This window comes from Oryctolagus cuniculus, chromosome 6 (assembly GCF_051225735.1).
Source record: "Oryctolagus cuniculus isolate XC-2025 breed Fujian yellow rabbit chromosome 6, ASM5122573v1, whole genome shotgun sequence".
Classification (NCBI taxonomy): Eukaryota; Metazoa; Chordata; class Mammalia; order Lagomorpha; family Leporidae; genus Oryctolagus; species Oryctolagus cuniculus.
Window position 1 is genome coordinate 30,389,463 of NC_142872.1, and position 19,326 is coordinate 30,408,788.

At 45.1% G+C, this 19,326-nt stretch overlaps 1 protein-coding gene across 3 annotated transcripts in view; it reads right to left on the bottom strand.

Annotated features, from left to right (window-relative positions):
- Positions 1 to 7,252: 7,252 nt before the first annotated feature.
- The window catches only part of LOC100354169 (protein diaphanous homolog 1), a 68,446-nt gene continuing 56,372 nt past the window's right edge, over positions 7,253 to 19,326 (bottom strand). For 2 of the 3 annotated variants that reach the window (XM_089335990.1, XM_089335989.1), the window contains 9 exons: positions 17,968 to 18,076; positions 17,087 to 17,197; positions 16,816 to 16,934; positions 16,116 to 16,232; positions 14,691 to 14,806; positions 11,924 to 11,988; positions 10,051 to 10,230; positions 8,575 to 9,420; positions 7,253 to 7,420 (listed from right to left, as the gene is read on the bottom strand). In XM_089335990.1, the coding sequence (XP_089192116.1) occupies positions 7,268 to 7,420; positions 8,575 to 9,420; positions 10,051 to 10,230; positions 11,924 to 11,988; positions 14,691 to 14,806; positions 16,116 to 16,232; positions 16,816 to 16,934; positions 17,087 to 17,197; positions 17,968 to 18,076 (1,816 nt within the window). In that variant the 3' untranslated portion in view covers positions 7,253 to 7,267. Of the gene's footprint in view, positions 7,421 to 8,574; positions 9,421 to 10,050; positions 10,231 to 11,923; positions 11,989 to 13,798; positions 13,911 to 14,690; positions 14,807 to 16,115; positions 16,233 to 16,815; positions 16,935 to 17,086; positions 17,198 to 17,967; positions 18,077 to 19,326 lie in introns of those variants that run through there. The other variant, XM_089335991.1, reaches the window with a different exon arrangement.

The following is a 19,326-nucleotide window of genomic DNA, read 5'->3' on the forward strand; positions in this document are numbered from 1 at the left end:
CTGCACCCGCATGGGAGATCTGAAAGAAGCTACTGGCTCCTGGCTTCAGATCAGCACAGCTCTGGCCATTGCAGCCAACTGGGGAGTGAACCGGAGGATGGGAGACCTCTCTCTCTCTCTCTCTGCATCTCCTTTTCTCTCTGTGTAACTTTTTCAAATAATTAAATCTAAAAAAAAAAAAAAAAAAAAAAAAGTTCCTTTCTACAGTCCTTGTAACTTAGCACTCTGTGGAGGCAGAGCTCAGGGATTTACACCGTTAACATGTTCCTCGCATAATCCATGCACATACTGAAGGCTGGAGTCACTGCTACAGACAGGTATTTAAGTATGTGCACCCATCTGTCTCACTGCACCAAGGTGACAGTAGTTTAGGCAATACTGACCCCCTTACTACATGGTGTAAATAAATCTCAACGATATTTTGTAAAACAAAACTATCTTGAATTTATAAGTAACGGTAGATGGCACTGTATGTTTAAAAGATACAGTCTGGGCCGGCGCCGCGGCTCACTAGGCTAATCCTCCGCCTAGCGGCGCCGGCACACCGGGTTCTAGTCCCGGTCGGGGCGCCGGATTCTGTCCCGGTTGCCCCTCTTCCAGGCCAGCCCTCTGCTGTGGCCAGGGAGTGCAGTGGAGGATGGCCCAGGTGCTTGGGCCCTGCACCCCATTGGAGACCAGGAAAAGCACCTGGCTCCTGGCTCCTGCCATCGGATCAGCGCGGTGCGCCGGCCGCAGCGCGCCGGCCGCGGCGGCCATTGGAGGGTGAACCAACGGCAAAGGAAGACCTTTCTCTCTCTCTCTCTCTCTCACTGTCCACTCTGCCTGTCAAAAAAAAATTAAAAAAAAAATAATAAAAAAAATAAAAAAAAATAAAAGATACAGTCAGGAGGCAGGTGTCTGGCCTAGCAGTTAGGCTGTTGGTTGGGATGCCTGCACTCAGTACCACAGTGCCTGGGTTTGAGTCCTCGCTCTGCTTCTCATTACAGCTTTATGCTGATGGGATGCCCTGAGAGGCAGCAGATGATGGCTCAGGTGACTGGATCCCTGCTTCCCACAAGAGATCTGGACTGGGTTCCTGGCTACTGGCTTTGGCCCTACCCAGGGACTGTCAGTGACCATTTTAGATCAGGTAGTTAAATGGGAATTCTGTCTTTTCCTTTCTCTCATTATGCCTCTCAAATAAGATAAATGTAAAAAAAAAAAAAATAGTCTTGGTCTATGTATGTCTAAAATAGTAATAGTGCAGGTACACACCAGAATTTGGATGGCTAGAAAGCTCTCCAAATGTGGTTATCTTGAAATAAGGAGTGAACACAACAGAAGACTGTATAACCTTTCTGTACCAGCATATTCTATTCTAGTTGGGCCATGGAATTCTTTCAGGAAATGGATACAGCATAGAATCTCTGGCTAGTTATCAATATATAATCAGCATACTGATTATAATTTATTATATGCCTGAAATAGCCCTTCAGCAGAAACTAAGACAGATGGGATTAAGAAAGTGCTATCATGGGATTACAAACATGTATGTAATGAAGTATCAAGATGGTAAAACGCAATCCACTTTAAACTGTCTTGAAAGGAAGGCTATGATTTCATGAAGCTATGAAGCTCTGAATGAAGAAAAAAAATTCTCCAGCCTGAGTCCCTAACAAAACAGTAATAATGTTCTTTAAAAAACACCAGCAGCACCATGACAAGATCTTTTTGTAAAAGAGCAAGCTGTAGCTTCCTGCTGTAATTTTACTGCTGTCAGTCCTCCACATAAACTTCCTGACAGGTAGAGGGCAGTATGCTAAGCAGTTTGTATCTGAAAGCAACAGAGGCTGCCTCTCTCTAACGTGATTGCATCACAGCCCAGCGTAGCAACGACACATTTGAAATACAAGAGATCCATGTGCCATCTGGTGGCGAAAAGGAGAAGAGCACATGGCTGCAGATAAAAGATCTGATTACTCCAGTTTAGAGGGAATTAAAGTTTAATTATCTTTATCTGATGATACTGTCCCTTAAATCTCCACAGGTAAATCTTCTGTGGAAACTACATTAGCAACCTTCAAAAGTTTTGCCACAGTTGAGCTCAATACCCTAAGAAAAAAATAAAAAATAAAAAAGCATGTCTGTCAGAAAGCAGCAGCTTTGAATGCCTGGACCCTGGGTGCACAGAGTAATTGAACAAAACTCAAACTAAAACAAACCAAGTAGCTAAAAAGCTTGGAAAGCTGTCAAATAACACCAAAGACAGGCTTAGTGCAAAGAAAAAATAAGATAACTAGAAGTTTAGGACGGGAAGTTTATCTTTGGGTTCATTTTAATTTACAGATAAGCAAATAGGGTATGAAGCACTCTCACTACTGGTCAGACTAAAATTTCTGGCAGAAGTCTAAGTTGGTACAATCCTATACCCAGCAATCTGAAGAATTTATTGTACAAAAGGAGCCAGCATTGTGGTGCAGTGGCTTAAGCTGCCACCTGCAATGCCAGCATCCCCTATCAGCACCAATTCAAGTCCTAGCTGCTCTACTTCCTATCTACCTCCCTGCTAATGGCCTGAGAAAAGCAGAAGATAGCGCAAGTGTTTGGGTCCCTGCCATCCATGTGGGAGACCTGGATGAAGCTCCTGGCTTCCACCTCACCCAGCCCTGGACATTGCAGCCATCTGAGGAGTGAATCTGTGGATGGCAGAGCTCTCTCTTTACGTCTAATTTTCAAGTAAATAAATAAGTCTCTTTGGGGAGAAAAAAAAAGTTGCTGTGTAGAAACACAAGTATGCAAAGGTGCTATGTGATGATTTTCCACATTTTCTCATCTGATCTAAAGGAGAAAAGCATCACTTCTTGATTAGAAATACACACATATAAAAGGCATAGTTAACATTAACCATGCTTACTCTGGAGAAAGGTAGCAGACTTTTTTACTTTGTGTTTTCTATATATGTGTTGAAATGAGGCTATCATGCTGGCTTTGGACAGGACACAGTAACAGAGAAGTTGGAAAGTAACAGTTAAAACCTTTAAAGTTCCTCTTCTGATTGTTTCCATTTTCTCAATGAAGAAGAAAAAAACATCCTCAACTGAGAATGCAGCTGGGGGAGATGCTGAGCCTTTGGGGACAGAAAAGGTGTGCAATGATCACTTGGGGGACTAAGGCAATAAATGCATTCAAAGTGCTTAAAATACGATTCCCTGTCAGCATCAAGGGCCAAACAGTATGGCAAACTGCAGAGGAGAGCCTAGGAAGAAAGGAGCCAGCGACAGGAGGAAAACCAACGGTGTCTGCTGTCTGAAAGTCGAGTATATCAAAGAGAAAGTCAGCGAGGCAGCTTTTTCGAGCCATGTTTAACCGCCCGGACGTAGGTGCAGGTGGGACACACGTAGGTACAGGTGGACACACAGACGGACATAATCAGGATTGTGGTGCTGTCAATCAAATGTGGTAAAAGTAGAGCGAGTTAATAGAACAAAAGTCAACGGAATGATTATCATCATGGCTAATCATGGAATTTTGGCTGAGAAAAGTGAAGTCCCATCAATGGATAAAAGATAGTGGAAAACATGATAGGAAAAATGGATCTGAAATTCCAGCAGGATAGATAAATGCTGGGGTCAGAATACTAAAGACAGGGAGATAAAAGACAGTAAGAACAAGCATGGTATGAAACATCATGGCAGGGCGGCTGTTATTGATGAACATAGAAGGGAATGTGTGAGGCAGGGTATAAGAAAGATAAAGAGAAGCATTATGAGGCCAGAATATTGGTACGGTTTTACCCTTCTGGACAGAAACTGCTGAAAATTAAGTCAGAAGTAGCAATGGAGTATTAGAGACAGTGGCTATAAGCCAGGAGCTGAACTGGCTAAAAAATAAGGAGTACTTTGGGGTGTTACTGGATGAGAGCACAAAGAATTTTGATGTCATGAGACAAACTGTTGGCTTTTTGGAAGGCCATCTATCCCAACATCAGGCCCACTGGGGTGAGGCTTACCAGGAGCAAAGAAAAACAACAACATGAGAGAGCAAAACGGAAAACTGTGTTGAGGGAAAGCCAGGTTCCTGTTAGGAACAAGGCAGAGCTGGCAATATAGGAGATTCTGCTAGTAACGGACCATGAATTCCAGAGGCACAGTGGAATGGTTTCCAGAGCTTAGGTGGGATGAGAAGAGAAAGAACAGAAAATACACAGAACCTTCTGAAGGTTAAAGTATGGAAGACAGAGTGATCTGGGTGTCTGGGGCTTCCTGTCATGAATGATATAAATCAAGATAAATGGCACAATATTAAATACAATCCATAATAATAAATCCTGCAGTGTGTGACATAAACTGAGGACAGTGGCACAGTAAAATTCAGTGGACTGATGGCAGGCAGCAAGGGCAAGCTTGGGGTGTAGAGGAGTAGGTGAGGGTAGTTTAGGTTCCTTTTTTACACCCCCGCTGATAGAGACATGACCTGAAGGAGGCATGTTACTTATTCCATGGGCAAGACTCCTTATAAACCTAGTTGAGGGTGTAGATGTATAACTAAATCACAAGGCCCTTCCTAAATGCTTTATACTAGCAATCTAATCTTACTCAAAACCCAAGATAAGTCAATAAATAAAGACCACAATTTTGGGACCAGTGTTGTGATGCTGTTAAAGCAGTCACCCACGATGCCAGCATCCTATAACAGAGCACCATTTCGAGTCCCAGCTGTTCTGTTCTGATTCAGCTTCCTGCTAATGTGACTGAGAAGGCAGCAGAGGATGGTCCAAGTGCTTGTGCCCCTGTCACCCACATGGAAGACCGGGATGGAACTCCTGGCTCCTGGCTTTAGCCTGGCCCTTGTCTAGCTGTTGCAGGCATCTGGGGAGTGAACCAGCATATGGAAGATCTCTCTCTTTTGTATCAGTCCCCCTCTCTCTCTGGCACTTAACTTTTCAAATCTTTAATAAATTACAGAAAGACAACAAACTCAACAAATGTTTATTTGAATAGCACACCTGGTCTTAATCCTATACACTTGGAAGAAATAAGGAATTGATGGGACAGATATCTTTCTGCCAAGAGACTCACTGAGCTGCCACAAAATTTTGATTTTAAAGGTTAAGCTGCAAAAGCTTTAAAGATTACTTGCATTAGTGAAGCTCAAATTGGGTGAGTGCCCCCTGGTGGACAGAAAAGAATTGCAGGCAAAATGAAAAAGCCCCTTGGGTCCTTAAGGAAAAGACTCCCCACAATAGTCTCCTGTTGAAGTCTGAAGCAAGAAAGTGATTCAAAAGGGACTACCTGTTGTTGCCAGCAGTTCTGGGACAACATTACAAGCCTTGAGACCTAAACTCAAACAAATCCTAACTAGAATACTTTTATTTTTCAAAATTAAATTCTCAGCTTTTGGACAAAATTTTACTTAATTTTAGTCAGAGTTCTTTCTAAACTGCTGCTGTCATGCACTCAGAGGACTGTTCTGACGATGCCTGCAGCTGCCATAATTTACTTCATACTTTAACAGACCTAATGCTCCCCACGTCCAGTGCGTAACGACGAGGAGTCAGCAATTAGCTTTTGAATCTTACAAGTCCAAAAAGCTTCTGGACAGAAGGGATAAACCTACAAAGAAGTTATTGTACTCAGGACATCAGTTATCACTCATCATGCTGTCTGAAGAGGTGATGTTTTTAACCACATAATTAAAATAATTAGATGAAAAATCATCTTGTAACAAATAAATCAATGTAATAAAATAATGACCTGCCTGAGGCCTCTACAGTGATGAAAACGCTATCTTGGAGATGAGGATGAATAACAAATAGCAGGGAATTACATTTACCAAGAAAATAAGGCAATATGATGAAAACTGGCACCCTTATGGGATGCTGCACCACAGTCGGAGGCTTAACCTACTATGCCACAGCGCTGGCCCCACCATCACAGTATTTTAACTAAGCGAGTGATAGCAACTTCTGGTGCTGGACATTAGCATGGAAGATCAAGGTTCTCTTAAAAGAAAGGCCATTTTGCTAGCTGAAAGGGCGACAGCACAGCCTGAGCATCACGCTCTTGCATTCCTAGATACATAGATTTATCACACCAGGGGCCACCAAAGGTGCCTAGCAATCTGTTAGACTCCTCAACAGAACAAAGTGCAGCCTGCTTCACCAGATCACTTAGGGGAAAAACAGTAATTGTCTAAAAATGCTAACTTGATGGGAAGAGTAAGTAGGAAGAAATGCTCCAAAGTGCACTTAATTTTCATCACCAGGGCCACAATTAACCTTCCAAGTAAACAGAAATGCTGGGGGATGACGGAAACACCAAAGTATTAGGCAGAACCATCATACAGGACACAATCTTTCGAACGTTGTTAGGAGAAATGACTGCAAGTGCTTTATCACGAGGCAGCACAAAACCACAAGAATTAGGAAACAAAGAAAAAAGAGGGCAAAGCAGGTTAGTTCTTGTAAAATAAAGGAGAACATCTAAAGGTAAAAAAGGAAAGCAAGAATTTCTACTAGACCCAGATAACCTTGGGACACATACCTTGGGACAATGACCTTGCGACACGCACCTAACTGTTCTAGATTCTACAGGATGCAGGTAATATACATGCTGCCTGTCTCATCACAGGGTATTACACAATCAAGCATTTTGAAGGTTGTAAAACACAACACAAATGTAAGTAATAACGGTATTATTACTCAAGTCATCCATCCCCACTTTCCACAGAACAAATATGCAGTAGCTTCAACATAGAGAACACTCCTCCCGGTCAGTTAATCCCGCAGTTGCTGGTCGATTACACAAAGTAAAACAACAAACAAAAATCTAGCAAAAGAGAATTCCACCCTCAATTCTGGTCTCAGTTTTCTAAGGAGAAACCTATTCCTTCACATCTGTTTTATTTTCTTCTCTAATATTCAACAGATCCAATGAAAAGGCTCTTTTGTATTCTTACCTTTAGAAGCTGTTGGAGCAAAGGGCCAAGAGGGGGAAAGCATCAGATATCAGAAAGAAATGAAAGAAAAGGAGTCACAATTAGTTGTTATTGTAGATATCTGCTCATCCACCCAACCTATTAAGGACTCTATCCCACTTCTATTTTAAAAGTCAGAACTGATAATAATATGTAACAATTCTTTTCCCCAACCCCAGTAACCCTAAATACAATAACTTATTTCTTCTGAATGGGAGAAGTCATTTCTCTTCCACTCAACATTTCCTTTCTATCCTCACCCAAGGAAGGAAGCGAATGGGAAACTGCTTAAATAATATTTTAACGCTAAGCCCTACACCAGACCTCTGCACCCGAGAAGAAAGTACTTACTCTTGGTCTGAGCAGAGAAAGTGAGGGTAAGCTTGGCAAAAAGTTCATTGTTCTCAAAGCGGTCTTCCTTCACCTTTGTCCAGAAGCAGTCCTGGGAAAGATCTTCAGCCACAAACTACGGATACAGGCAGAGTTAAACGTGACTATGTGGAGCTCTGTACTTGACATCCCAGAAGACTGACTAAGATGCAACAGGACCTGGCTGGTTATCAGAAATCTTATGCTAGACTAAGACTAACCTAAGAGGCCAGAGCCGCGGCTCAATAGGCTAATCCTCCACCTGCGGCACTGACACACCGGGTTCTAGTCCCAGTCAGGGCGCCGGATTCTGTCCCGGTTGCCCCTCTTCCAGGCCAGCTCTCTGCTGTGGCCTGGGAGTGCAGTGGAGGATGGCCCAAGTCCTTGGGCCCTGCACCCACATGGGAGACCAGGAGAAGCACCTGGCTCCCGGCTTCAGATCAGCACGGTGCGCTGGCCGTGGCACGCCAGCCACAGCGGCCACTGGAGGGTGAACCAACGGTAAAGGAAGACCTTTTTCTCTGTCTCTCTCTCACTGTCCACTCTGTCAAAAGACTAACCTAAGAAATAAAGAACAGCTACACTTCTCATGTGGGAATTAGCAGATGACAATTCCAGTTTGTTTACTGGTGATCACTCAAGAACTACTGTTAAGCTACCCATCGTCCTTTTAACTCCCACCTTCTAGCTGGAGAAGCTTTACAGCTTCGCTTTGTATCTTTGCTTGCTCCCTGTAACATTTTCCTCTTCTGTTACCCCTACCTGTGCCAATTAATGCCTTTATTTTAAATTGATTTCTAGAAGGAAAAGGCTAAGAATCACAGGAGTCTCAAATACATCATGGGGAAAATGTTGTGCCAGGCAAACATGGCCTGTCTAATACTTCACATACTGGGAGTAGGATGGGAGGCTTATTGAAAAATTCATCACTTCTGGATCAACACAATTTCAGTAGTTTGCAGATCAGTGAAATGACTATTATTGTCAAGCTGCATGTTACCATGGTACTTCTATCCTCTGGGAAAAGGCAAAAATAACATGAGTTTAAGGACAAGTTCAGTGAGGGTTAAGTTCAGAGTACGGGGCTCACGGGACTTTCCAGGAGATGCTGAATAAACGTAAGCGTGAGTAGAACCTACAAAGCACTTACAGGGGCCAGGAGGAAGAGACACCCCCGTGGATAAAACACAAAGTTGTAGGCTGAAGTGGTTTCTTAATGTCTACAAGGAAGAAATGGAGAGAATTTCTCACCTTGGACCAGTTTGGCCTCCGGAGCTGCACCTCTGGCTTATAAACCTTTTTGGGAGCTAATCCAAATGGCAGAGCTGGGGCTGCAGGAACTCCAAACCCAAAGGGGGGAGGTGGAGGCATACCCAATCCAGGTGGAGGTGGAGGAATGCCAGGGCCTCCAGGAAATGGAGGAGGTGGGGGGATGCCAGTACCCCCAGGCAGAGGAGGAGGTGGGGGGACGCCAGCACTCCCAGGCAAAGGTGGGGGTGGAGGGACACCAGCAGTCCCAGGCAAGGGAGGGGGTGGGGGGATGCCAGCAGTCCCAGGCAAGGGAGGGGGTGGGGGGATGCCAGCACTCCCAGGCAAGGGAGGGGGTGGGGGGATGCCAGCACTCCCAGGCAAGGGAGGAGGTGGGGGGACAGCAGTACCCCCAGGCAAAGGAGGAGGTGGGGGGATGCCAGCACTCCCAGGCAAAGGAGGAGGTGGGGGGATGCCAGCATTTCCAGGCAAGGGAGGAGGTGGGGGGACAGCAGTACCCCCAGGCAAAGGAGGGGGTGGGGGGATGGCAGTACCCCCAGGCAAAGGAGGGGGTGGGGGGATGGCAGTACCCCCAGGCAGATCACCCGGAAGTGAGGGCAGAGGAATGGTACTACTTCCAGGGAGAAGAGGTGGGGGTGGTATACTGTCTCCTCCTGGTAACGGAGGGGGTGGAGGTGGGGGAGGGACAGTAGTGCCAGGGTAACCAGGTAAAGAAAGGGAAGAGGGAACAGCAGCACTGCCAGGACCAGAAGGAGCTACAGCAGCTGCAGCAGAGAGGGAAGCCATTTCTTTCCTGGCATCTTCCAGTTCTTTTGACAGCTTGGCAACCTACAGAAACAACATCAGCATGAGTCCCTCTCAGCCCACTTCAGGGGCTATGGGACCAGAAGGAACCTAAGAAATGACTTCATCCAAACTTCTCATTCTACACATGGAGGAACTGACAGGAGTCAGTGAGATCTCATGGTTCACCTGAAGTCACATTATCTAGTGGCAGAGCCAAAGCCAGATTTCAAGTCTGTATGTTCTCAGTTCAGTAGACCTTGTATTACAATGACAACTTCAACCTTTATGTTAAACTCTCCTTTTGATTATAATGTAAAAGTCAAGTAAATCAAATATTCTAGTCACATAACATATATTTGTAATTATACAGCATATTAAGTATTAGTATCAGAGAATATATATGAGGATATATCTGTCCAGAGATGACTAAAAGAAAACTAATAAAAATATATATTGTAGTTTTTATTCCTAAATCTATCAGAAGACTGTGTTTTCAACTTTTCTTATGTATTACTTGCCTCCAAAATAAAACAAACCAAAACACAGTAAATGCTTTCGCAGTAACCAGTTTACCCTAGGAGAGAGATGACTGACTCCTGTTCTAAGACACACGCATGCAGAGGCTGCTGACAGCAATTGCAGGCCATGTGGCCTTCCCTGTTCACACGTTACCTCTCCAGTGAGCTGGGACACCTCAGCTTCCAGTTCCTGTTTCTGCGTCGCAACTTGCTGCCTTTCAGAATCCAATGTATCCTTTTCTCCCTGAAGATCTTGAAGTTTCTGCTCAAAATCACTTTCCATCTTTTTCATTTCTACCTGTAGCTCATGCCGTGCTGTTAACTCTGAATCCAGCTAAAGAAGAAAAACATCAAGTTTCCAGCAAACTCTCTGTCTCAGTAAGATGCACGTCAATAAGAAGCATCCCTTAATTTACGGCCTGTGCCAATGCTTGACCCAATAGAGCTCACAGACCCATAGTTCAAGCAATGTCTGGGGGCAAAAGAACATCATAATTTTCTTATATCTTAAAATCAAGGCCAGGAGCAGATAAATTGCCAAGGGGTTAAAAACTGCATTCCCTATCAGAGTGCATGAGTTCTGTTACCTGTCCTAGCTCCTGATTCCAGCTTCCCCACCGATTCAGCCAGTGGGCAGTGGTAATGGCTAAAGTAATTGCTTTCCAGCCACCCATGAGGGAGACCATCAACTGAGTTCCTGGTGCCTGTTTCTAGCCTCAGATGTTGGGACAATTAGGAAGTGAAGCTTTGTCTGTCTCTGCCTCTCAAATAAAAAAAAAAATTTTTTTTTGACAGGCAGAGTGGACAGTGAGAGAGAGAGACAGAGAGAAAAGTCTTCCTTTTACCGTTGGTTCACCCTCCAATGGCCGCCGCGGCCGGCGTGCTGTGGCCGGTGCACACGCCGATCCAAAGGCAGGAACCAGGTGCTTCTCCTGGTCTCCCATGTGGGTGCAGGGCCCAAGCACTTGGGCCATCCTCCACTGCACTTCTGGGCCACAGCAGAGAGCTGGCCTGGAAGAGGGGCAACCGGGACAGAATCCGGAGCCCCGACCGGGACTAGAACCCGGTGTGCTGGCACCACAAGGTGGAGGATTAGCCTATTGAGCCGTGGCGTCGGCTTAAAAAAAAATTTTTTTTTTTTTTAAATCAAGGTTAAAGGAGGGGGAAACGAGAGATCATTTTCATAGTCTTCCTATTTTTATAGTAAGAATCAAAAACAAAACCAAAATCCTAAAATTTCAGGACATTTAACCAGGATAGCCGCGGCGGCACAATCCAGGTAATCTCTAGGATCAAAAATCAATTGTGGGGGCCAGCACTGTGGTGCAGAGGGTTAACACCCTGGCCTGGGTGCTGGCATCCCATATGATCGCCGGTTCAAGACCCGGCTGCTCCACTTCCAATCCAGCTCTCTGCTATGGCCTGGGAAAGCAGAAGATGGCCCAAGTCCTTGGGCCCCTGCACCCACGTGGGAAACACAGAGGAAGCTCCTGGCTCCTGGCTTCAGATCAGCCCACCTGCAGCCGTTGTGGCCATCTGGGGAGTGAACCAGTGGATGGAAGGCCTCTCTATCTCTCTCTCTGCCTCTGCCTCTCTATAACTCTGCCTTTCAAATAAACAAAGAAATCTGTAAAAAAAAATCAATCAACCATAATAGGAGCCCTAAATAACCAAAGAAGAAAAGAAAAAACTCAAATGCATTCCAGTTTCTATTGTTCTAGGGTCAGACAAGAGGCATGAGATGCCAAAGAAACCTGAGCATGCCCTCAGAGAAGAACAATTCCTTCCGTCTCTCCTGTCCTGCCCAGTGGCCCAAGAGCTGTACCAGCTCACCACCGGCTCCTCATGTTCATACTCACATCACCTCCTCCAAAGACTAGCACACTCCAGACAGGTTTTCTCATAGAAATGACAATCCTAGTAGATGAATGCCTTTCAAATACATACCATGGGAAAAACTGTCTCACAAACCAGAAGTAAAAAACATCCTCAGACCAAAACAAAACAAAATTTTTTTTCATACATACTTTTTTTTCCAGCTCTGTAGCTTTGGCTTCAGATTTTTCCACTTTTGTTTTATCAATCATTTGATCTGGAAAGAAAAAAAGTAAGCAGATGCTCTTGTTTTTCCTCTGCCATAACCCCTAAGACCTTATATATCACGAAAGAGTGCTCTTTTGTCATTTTGGTCACCTGTATCAACCTTCTTAATGTTCTGCATTAGATAAAGAAAGGGAACTTTGAGTTATGTCCAACATGTAATTTCTGAGCACATGGTATGGGACCATGCTGGGAGACAGGAGGACTGCCTCGGAATGACACTTATAACTGTCCGAGATCAGCTGGAGTCACATCTAATAGCCCATGTCCTTACAAAAGGTAGTGGTGTGTGAAAATGGTCAAGTTTTTAGATTTCTGTAGAAATAAATTAACAGCCTGTTTATTCCTAGCAAAAGATGTTGGTTATATCCTAAGACAAGACAAAATGAAAACATATAGTGACTGGAAAGGTAGATAGACTTCAAAAACTTTGTGAAAAAATCTGCACTTTGGGGCCAGTGCTGTGGCACTGGCATCCTATATGGGTACTGGTGCATGTCCCAGCTGCTCCTCTTCAATCCAGCTCTCTGCATATGGCCTGGGAAAGCAGTGGAAGAAGCGCTTGGGCTCCGGCACCCACATGGGAGACTCGGAAGAAGCTCCTGGCTTCTGGCTTTGGATCGAACCAGTTCTGACCGTTGCAGCCATTTGGGGAGTGAACCAGTGGATAGAAGACCTTTTTCTCGGCTCTCCCTCTCTGTAACTCTGCCTCTCAAATAAATAAAATAAAAATTTGGACTTAATGATAGAGTGATATAAGCCAGCACTGTAGTACAGTGGGGTAAGCCACTGCCTGCAGTGCACGCATCCTATATAAAAATGCTGGGTTGAATCCTGGCTAATCCTTTTCTGATTCAGTTTCTTGATAATGAGCCTGGGAAAGCAAGGGAAGACAGCCCCTGAAACCAAGTGGGGTGACTGGATGGAACTCCTGACTCCTCACTTCAGCTTTGTCCAGCCCCAACCGTTACACACTGAACTAGCCAATGAAAGATTTTGATATCTCTTGCATACGTGTGCTCTCTCTTCCCCAGAGCCCCATTATCCCCCTTTCAAACAAGTAACAAATTAAAAAAAAAAAAAAAAAAAAAAAGAGAGAGAGAGAGAGAAGGGCTGCTCCACTTCATATCCAGCTCCCAGTTAACGTGCCTGGGAAAGCAGAAGATGGCCCAAGTACTTGGGCTTTTGTCCCACCATAGGAGACCGAGAAGAAGCAAGCTCTGGGCTCCTAGGTTTGGCCTGGCCCAGTCCCAGCTATTGCAGCCATTTGGGGATTGAACCAGACGATAGAGGATTTCTTTGTCTCTGTCTCTCCTCCTCTTTCTGCAACTCTGCCTTTCAAATAAATAAAAAATAAATCCTTCAAAAAATAGCATATGAGGGGCCAGCGTTGTGGTATGTTGAGTTAAGATAACACTTATGACAACAACATTCTATTTCGGAATGCTGGTTCAAATCCTGACTACTCCACTTCTTTTTTTTTTTTTTTTTTTTAAGATTTATTCTATTTATTTGAAAGACAAGAGTTACAGAGAAATAGAGAGCCAGAGAGAGAAAGAGAGGTCTTCCATGTGCTGATTCACTCCCCAAATGGTTGTAATGGCCAGAGCTGAGCTGATCTGCAACCAGGAGCCAGGAGCTTCTTCTGGGCCTCTCACACGGGTCCAGAGGCCGAAAGACTTGGACCATCTTCTACTGTTTTCCCAGGCCATAAAAGAGAGCTGGATCAGAAGAAGAGCAGCTAGGACTAGAACAGGCGCCCTTATGGGATGCCGGCGCTGCACGTGGAAGCCTTACCTGCTGCGCCACAGTGCCGGCCCCGTGACTACTCCACTTCTAATCCAGCTCTCTGCTAATGCACCTGGGAGTGAACCAGTAGATAAAAAAATCTCTCTCTCTCTCTTTTGTTCTTCCCTTCAAATAAATAAAAACAAAAATTATGGGGTTAGCACTGTGGAACAGCAGGTTAAGCCACTGTCTGCAATGCTGGCATCCTAATACTGGCACAGATTTTGAGTCCCAGCTGCTCCACTTCTGATTCAGCTCCCTGCTAATGTGCTTGGGAAAGCAGCAGCCTAAATGCTTGGGGCCCTGCACCCATGTGGAAGATCCCAAAGAAGCTCATGACTCCTGTCTTTGGCCTTGCACAGCCCTGCCCATTGCAACCATTTGGGGAGTGAACCAGAGGATGAAGATCTCTTTCAAATAAATAAATAAATAAATAAATCTTTATAAACAAATAGGGGGACCAGCACTGTGGCTCAGCAGGTTAAAGCAACAGCCTGCAGAATCGGCATCCCATATGGGCACAGGTTCAAGTGCTGGCTACTCCACTTCCAATCCAATTCCCTAAAAATTCACCTAGGAAAGCAGCAGAGGATGGTCCAAGTTCTTGGGCCCCTGAACCCATGTGGGAGACCTGGAAGAAGCTCCCAGCTTCTGGCTTGCACTTGTGGCCATTTAGGAAGCAAACCACTGCACTGAAGCTCTCTCTGCCTCTCAAATAAATCAATAAATCTTAAAAACAAAAGCAAAATACAACCTAACAGGGAAAATAAATATCAAAAATTAAAGATAGTATATATTCTCCACAAACTTTTTGAAGACCTCTCGTATCTTCTCTGAAATTCTCACTGACAGAATGATGCAAAATAAGGTAAAGTTTTGGGGAACCAGGGAGAAGAGCATGCTTACCAATCAGTCCCTCTACATCAATCTGGAGATGTCGGCACTTAAAGTCTGGATCAGCCCCATTCTTATGTAGAACTATCTGGGAAATACATTCTTCAATCAACTTATAGTACTGGGGTCTACAGAAGAAACAAAACAAAGTTATCAAAGGAAAATAAAATACATAGTTTTCAGCAGTATTCCGGATCAAAAAAAGTTACTTGTTTTGACACTAAGGTAATCCAAGGATAAATGTTCAAGAAAAGAACTTTTTGTAAAGGTAATAGAAATATCAGGAGGCCGGTGCCGCGGCTCACTAGGCTAATCCTCCACCTAGCAGCGCTGGCACACCGGGTTCTAGTCCCGGTCGGGGCGCCGGATTCTGTCCCGGTTGCCCCTCTTCCAGGCCAGCTCTCTGCTGTGGCCAGGGAGTGCAGTGGAGGATGGCCCAGGTGCTTGGGCCCTGCACCCCATGGGAGACCAGGAAAAGCACCTGGCTCCTGGCTCCTGCCATCGGATCAGCGCGGTGCGCCGGCTGCAGCACGCCGGCCGCGGCGGCCATTGGAGGGTGAACCAACGGTAAAAGGAAGACTTTTCTCTCTGTCTCTCTCTCTCACTGTCCACTCTGCCTGTCAAAAAAAAAAAAAAAAAAAAAAAGAAAAGAAAAGAAAAAAAGAAATATCAGGGCCACCTGCAGTGCTAACATCCCATATGGATGCCGGTTCTAGTCCCAGCTGCTCCACTTCCGGTCTAGCTCTCTGCTATGGCCTGGGAAAGCAACAGCAGATGGCCCAAGTCCTTGGACCCCGAAAGAAGCATCCATACGGTAAGACCCGAAAGAAGCTCCAGACTCCTGGCTTCAGATCAGCATAGCTCTGGCCATTGCGACCAACTGGGGAGTGAACCAGCAGATGGAAGACCTCTCTCTCTCTCTCTCTCTCTCTCTCTCTCTCTCTCTGCCTTTCTCTGTGTAACTCTTTCAAATAAATCAATCTTTAAAAAAAAAAATAAATATCACTCCTAATACTGCTTTCCTTTCAGTTACCCTGCCTATCTCAGACCACCCAAGCTCCTTACCATTCTGCCTTTTAGTGCCAATCCTTTCCCATTGAAAAATGTGGGTTTGACCCTTCCTGGGAAGGCCAGTGCTACTGCTGTATCTCTACTGCCAGGCAACCAGAAAGAATCTTAAATTCCCATCTTCCTTTGATGCATCTTCATCCCACCAAAAAAGGAAGGGCATTTCATCTGAGATGCTCTGACCTCTTCCAGAGGATCTCCATCAGCTGGATTGAGAAAACAACTGACAACTCCCTTCCCATCCGTGACTCATGAACCAAAACATCCATGTTCTTTGTGTTTTACCCTTTACAGAACAATATTTGAATTTAAGGACTTTGCTCACTTCATTTAAGTTAATTCAAAACTCCCACAGGCACACCACCTTACCTGGCCTCATAGTCATTTCGGACCAAAAGAAGGTGCTGCAAGATGGACAGGAAGTGTGGTTCTGCCTTTGAATCCTTCACTGTGTTTAAGAGAATCTGGAAGACTTCATTAAAGTCAGTGGAAAAGGGGGATAGGTCAAGGAAAGCAAATATTTGGTGGATGGGTGGTTCAACTCTTGGAAAAACTAGAGAAAAGTTCTCAAGATGTAACTTCCATTCTAACTGCTGTTTCTCCAGTAACCACCACCAAGGGACCAGCAAGTGGTGGCAGTGTACAGAAAAGACTCCTAGTACTTAGCTAGAAGATCAAGCAGTAGACAGGAAACGAGAAGATAACTGCCTTAACGTCACTTGTGGCAAATATTAATATGGAAACAAATTATTCCCCCACTCAGTCCAAACACCTCTATAATCCAGCTCTGCATCTCAGTAAGCAAAGCTCTTATGTTGTAGGAAGTTTATCATGACTGCAATGGCTGCTTCCACGCTGAGCAATCCTAAGGTCATCTGTACTAACACCAACCGCAATAAAAAACAAACGCAACAGCAATAAAAAAGACATATAGTGTATTTACCAAGAAGACTCACAAGCCTGATGCCCTGCTCTTGGTCATCAGCCTTCGAACTATTCCACAGATTCCATGTCCAACTGAACCTAATGACTGGGTCATCTGTTATGTACCCAGTCAATAAAAGGATATTCCATTTCAATGCGAATGTCATCTAGCCGTCCCTTTAAGTCAAAGGAATCTTCTTCCCCTTGTTCATCAAACACAGTTAGCTGCACTTTCATATCATCATTTTCAATCTTTCGAAGGTCCTATTAAAAACAAAAGGAAAAGTCAGGGAACCCGAAAGTGTCTAACGTAGCTAGAAACCCCAATCTTTCAACCTGGTTTTTAAGCAGCAAACAGGCAGATGATTAGTGCTATCGATCTAGCCCAACCATTCAAAAAAAGTGTTTCAGTTTACCTGCAACAACTGATGCAGCCCCAGGCGCATCAGTTCACTTCGGATGTGAACTCGGAAGTCAAGTTCCTCCGCTGGTGTGATGAGAGCATTGATCAGCTGGAGGCATCCCACCTAAAATAAGAAAATGCAATAGGTGTGTCAATGCTACCAATCAAAACTCCATTCTCTTTACATGCACTGTGAGGTTCCCAAATATAACCTAGAAGATGTAGTACAAAAACTATATGCAGGGGGCCAGTGCTGTGGCATTACAGGCTAAGCCTCTGCCAGCATCCCATAGGGGTGCCGGTTCGTGTCTTGGCTGCTCCTCTTCTGATCCCCCTCTCTGCTTATAGACTGGGAAATCTGTGGAAGATGGCCCAAGTCCTTGGGCTCCTGCACCAGTATGAGAGACCCGGAAGAAGCTCCTGGCTTCGCATCAGTCCGGCTCTGGCCACTGCAGACATTTGGGGAAGGAACCAGTGGATGGAACGCCTTTCTTTCCCTGTCTGTAACTCTACTTCTCAAATAAATAAATAAAATCTTTTAAAAAAAATATGAAGGAATTTTCCCTTAGATCATTGAGACCTGGTTTGAGCACAGGTCCAGAGAGCTCACAAGTCTAAATGTTCCAATGATCTGATGGTATATGTTAATGCAGGCCTTGGTTTTTCTAACTTTATATATAATATTATGCCTTTTCTCCATTTCACTAGGAAAACAGTTGTTTTTTTTTTTTTTTCGACATCTTAGGGAGATTAATCATTTTCCTTTCAGAACAAATTCTGATACGTAAAATGTACAGTTTGGGAGCCACTCCATGTGTTCTATTAAAAGGCTATATGAACTTCAGTCTCTTTATCTTGAATTTTATTCTTGGGCCCAGTTTCAGGTATACATACCTTGAGTGCAATGGAGGTCCCACTTTTTAATCCATCAAGCAGTGGCTGGAACCGTTCCACATCATCCATCTCAGCTCTTTCTGTCATGGCCTCCAAAACCCTTTCATTCCTGCCCAAGCAAAGGAAAGGAAGCGAATTGCCCAGATGCTCTGATACAGACGTGTGTAATAGGCATAGGCCACTTAGGAAAGAGGACAATATGGCTGGCGCCGGGGCTCACTAGGCTAATCCTCTGCCTGCGGCGCCAGCACACCAGGTTCTAGTCCCGGTCGGAGCCCCAGATTCTGTCCCGGTTGCCCCTCTTCTAGGCCAGCTCTCTGCTGTGGCCCGGGAGTGCAGTGGAGGATGGCCCAAGTGCTTGGGCCCTGCACCCACATGGGAGACCAGGAGAAGCACCTGGCTCCTGGCTTCAGATCAGCGCGGGGCGCTGGCCACAGCACGCCGGCCGCAGCGGCCACTGGAGGGTGAACCAATGTAAAGGAAGACCTTTCTGTCTCTCTCACTGTCCACTCTGCCTGTCAAAAAAAAAAAAAAAAAAAAAAAAAAAATTTACAGCCGGCGCTGCGGCTCACTTGGCTAATCCTCCACCTGGCGGTGCCGGCACACCGGGTTCTAGTCCTGGTCAGGGCGCCGGATTCTGTCCCCGTTGCCCCTCTTCCAGGCCAGCTCTCTGCTGTGGCCCGGGAGTTTAGTGGAGGATGGCCCAAGTGCTTGGGCCCTGCACCCACATGGGAGACCAGGAGATAGTACCTGGCTCCTGGCTTCAGATCGGTGCAGCGCGCCGGCCATAGCAGCCACTTGGGGGGTGAACCTACGGAAAAAAGAAGACCTTTCTCTCTGTCTCTCTCTCTAACTCTGCCTGTCAAAAAAAAAAAAAAAAAAAAAAGAGGAAAGAGGACATTGTTAATGCTCTAGATTTCTCACATTCTTCTGACTCACAGCAGAGGTCAGAATCTGCTGAATGCTATGAAGAAGGCACTCCCTAAATTCCATCTTATTCATGGATACCATATTAAGGTCCTTATATGATGAAGTATACAGATTAGTACAACCTTTAGAGGTGCACATGATAGAACTACTTTATTTCAAGTTTATGCAACTTTAGCTTACTTCTAGAAATTTATCCAACATATATGCATATAAAGAAAATACAGGGGTCTATACTGTGGCATAGCGGGTAAAACCACCACCTGCAATGTGACATCCCTTATGGGTGCCAGTTCAAGACCTGGCTGCTCCACTTCCAATCCAGCTCTCTGCTACGGCCTGGGAAAGCTGTAGAGGATGGCCCAAGTGCTTGGGCCCCTACACCTGCATCAGAGACTCAGAAGAAGCTCCTGGCTTCAGAACAGCCCAGCT